Source organism: Bidens hawaiensis, unplaced genomic scaffold, assembly GCF_021521415.1.
Source record: "Bidens hawaiensis isolate Kalapana, Puna unplaced genomic scaffold, B.hawaiensis_p1.1 tig00018400_1, whole genome shotgun sequence".
Taxonomy (NCBI): domain Eukaryota; kingdom Viridiplantae; phylum Streptophyta; class Magnoliopsida; order Asterales; family Asteraceae; genus Bidens; species Bidens hawaiensis.
The window spans coordinates 263,028-266,818 of record NW_027492773.1 but is presented as its reverse complement, the minus strand read 5'-3'; the positions used below and the strand labels follow the sequence as shown (position 1 = coordinate 266,818).

At 36.3% G+C, this 3,791-nt stretch overlaps 1 protein-coding gene across 1 annotated transcript; it reads left to right on the top strand.

Annotated features, from left to right (window-relative positions):
* The first annotated feature begins 306 nt into the window (after window positions 1-306).
* LOC143555855 (uncharacterized) lies at window positions 307-885 on the top strand. Its single transcript, XM_077045332.1, has one exon. It carries the CDS (start codon window positions 307-309, stop codon window positions 883-885), a length of 579 nt encoding a protein of 192 aa, XP_076901447.1.
* The last annotated feature ends 2,906 nt before the right edge of the window (window positions 886-3,791 follow it).

The window sequence follows — 3,791 nt, the reverse complement described above, 5'->3', positions numbered from 1 at the left end:
GCATGCTTACTTCTAATTGGTTTCAACATGTAGGGAAATGGAGATCGGATATATCAATCAATTACAACATGTTGATTGTTCATAGTGGTATAAAAAGTGCGTGGTGAATTAATTCACATGGTAATGTTAACTTTTACAGTTATGAAACATATATTTCTTTACCTGTTAGACATTTTTAATTACGTCACCACTTGGGATTAGTTGTTATGGATATTGGATACTCAAATTTGGAAATCTTTTGCTTATGAGTTTATTTATTTATATGCAGATAAAAGTGCCCAATTTTTAACGTCATAACTGCTGAAAATGGTGAATAACCCAAGTGAGAAACTGGCCCAAAGAGCCCTTTCACTAGCGACTGTACACCCGCCACCATGTTTTGCACCACTAACTAGAAACACTCCTCATGTTGACCCGAACAATGACCCAACTCAAGACATGGTTGGACAAGTTGTAACTGGGGTTGTTCAGGCAACTTTTGATGCGGGTTACTTGCTCTCTATTAGGATTGGGAACTCAGACACAACACTAACGGGTGCAGTTTTCCAACCGGGCCACGCTGCACCTATCACACTTGACAACGACGTGACACCTCATGCTGAAATGATTAAACGGGCAGAAATCCCGTTTCCAGCATACATCCAACCGAAACGTAAGCGGAAACAAATTTCAAAAGAGAAAAATATGCAACTTGTTACTTATGTTGGGAACGGGTTTGAGCCGATGGATACAACCCCGCCACCACCTGAAACCAGCTCAGATATTGGTGATATGAGTGAGCCGCTTTTTGTTGAACCGTTGCAAACCCGGCACCCGGTTCAACATTTCCAACCATCACCTGTGCTTGGAGGCGTGATGCATGGTGAGAGGCGTGATGCATGGTGAGACTGGGAGAATGACGGATCTTCTGAATGTATGAATCTTTATTACAACTTAGTGATTTAATTTCTTTTATATATTTGTTATTAACAAGTTAGTCACTTTTGAATGTTGAAAATATTGGTTGTAGGCTGTTCAGCGTGGTGCGGACCAGGTTGCCCAATATGAGCGAGCGTTACAGAGAACGTCGTCTGGCAGGAAAGATGTAAGTTAGTGACGGTGAATGGTGTATGATCATCGTTTTTGGGCCTGGCCGTGCGGTCCCCACATCCCACCCTCCCCAGACCCTACTTATAACTTTGCTATTGACGGGATTCCACTGGGTATGATTTATTGATTGATTGATGTTTCTTCCGTAGTCTTACATTATTTTATAGAAAATAGGTCTTTTGTTTATGTTTCTTAAATAGGAAAGATGGTAGTTGTTTTAATGTATGCAATGGAAGATGATTTATTGGGTCTTGTTTTATGTTATTTCATGTTTAAACATCTGGCAAATTTCTACAAAAAGAAACCTATATTCATTTGTTGGTTGCTTGTACATTAGACTATGTGTGATGAATTAATTAAAAAAAAATAATAAATTACATTTAGATGATGAACGAATACAAGTAATTTGACCATTTGAAATTTTTGTAAAGAATAAAATTATATTTGTTGCAATTTTTTGAGAAGGTTTATGCTCAAAGGTTATTGTAGCGCGAATTCACAAAACCATCAGCATTAATATTCATTTAGATTTCTATGCTTAAGAGTCATTTTAGTGCAACACCACAAAACCACTGTTTTGGATAAAAATCAGCTAAGGATAATGTATCCAAATTCGTAAAAGTGAGGTATAGTGCTATGCTAATAACAATTATTATATGAACAAAAATGGAATGAACACCGTGATTTGTTGCGAGGAAAAACCCTTTGATCTTGTTCATATCAAAAGAAAAAAAACCCGGGTGATGACACTTCTGTAACATCCCGGATTTTCAAATAATAATATTTAAATATATAATTTATTTATGGAACAATAGTTACTTGGATTAATAGAGAAATAATAAAATAATAGATAAATGAAAGTCCATGAAATTATAAACGAGTGTTAATAGTAAATATAAAAAGAATTATGGACTTGGGTAATTAAAATAGATCAAGATGGTGGGATGGGCTTTAGGTCCATGGGCTATGAGGAGTATAAATATATCCTTAAACCATCCTAAAACCCAAACTCTCATTCCATCCTTTCCATAATTCTCTACACACACTCAAACACACACACCTTCCTTACTATACATAAACGACCAAGAGAGAAAGAAAGAGATCCAAGGCCAAATCAAGCTAACTATTACTAGATCTTCTATATACAAGTTAGATCCAAGGTTTAAGATTCATAAACAAGCTAGCCGAAACCAAACAAACCCATAAAGGTATGTTCTTGATCTTAAAGTTTAGGTTTTAATAAACGATTAGTCTTGAAACTTGAATCTAGAGTAGATCGGGTCTAAACGAGATATAAAGTTGTAAACTTGATGTTAAAGTGAATGTAACGAACCCGAAAATGGATATAGCTCGTTTAAAATGAACTCTGGATCTAGTCTTGAACATTTTAAGATTAAAGATCCAAGCTTTATGATTCTCCGAGTCAAACCTTACCCGGAAATTGTCACGAGAACGTTTAAAGGGTAGAATGGCATCATGTTAAAGGTTACATGTTAATAATAATAATAATAATAAAAATGAGATAGCAGTGGGTTGAGAGGCACCCAGATCATCATCGCATACATACAAACTCACATAAACCGCCATAGCCGAACCCAGTTCCCAATCAGACCTCGATTACAATAATAACAATCGCATACAAAATCTGAAAGTCGATCACAATATAGGTAGCACACAAACCCAACTCGCATACAATCAAACCGATTACAATTAGACCTTGCTTGACAACCCAAGTCGCTTACAACTGAACATCGATTACAATGGTAATTACAACACAAATCGATTACAATACAACTCGATTACAACCTGATCACGATTACAACCTTATACTCGAACACAATCCAAATCGATTACATTGTAATCGAATATCAGGAGATTCAATTACAGTGGGATCCGAATACAATAGGGGCATGGCGCATACAGGGGGATCGATTACCATGAAGCTGTCTTTCAATCAGTCGAACTCGTCATCATCGATTACAATTGTAATCGATTTTGGGGCACTTTCTTTGGAGCCGCTGGATGAAAAGAAAAGAAAGAAGAAAATGGTGAATAGGAAGAACGAGCTGATGGTTGGGATATGGAGGATTGGGCATTGTACTTTGTCTTGGCCCACTTTCTAACCCGGCCCAGATTTGGCCAAACCCAATTACCAAGGGTTCATTTACCGTTTATAATACATATTCCCGATTACAATGTGTCAAACAAGTATGTACGGGTTCGATCACACCGTCACTCATACACTTAGGATATATATAAATAAATAGACAAACTCGTTTACAATGCCTTGGCTCGCTTATAACGTAATTAACAACAATAAAGGCTTGACCACAATAAGACCCGAGTTCAAGAAAAGAAAAGAAAGGCTAAAGCGATTAGGGTTTTGGAAATGGAAAGGTAATATTAAGATAATCTAAAAGTCCTATATTAATAATAAAATATTAAAGAAAGAAAAAGGAATATTAAATAATTAAAGCCGTATACACTAGGATTTATATAAAATAATCTAGGTATCATGTAAAACAACGACCATAGATTACTCCAGACATAGAATTAGTATTAATACGTGTACCCTATATACAGTTAGCAGGGCACAATTAAAGAAGGGAATTACGATAAACGGAGAAAGAAACAGGATCCAGGTGAGTTTCTAGCCCCATTCTTTGTTATGTTTTTCGGGGCCGTTTGCATACTCGATGTGA

Bases quoted from the DNA above. Each gene is read 5' to 3' on its own strand.
- LOC143555855 (XM_077045332.1), top strand. From the start codon at position 307: ATGGTGAATAACCCAAGTGAGAAACTGGCCCAAAGAGCCCTTTCACTA.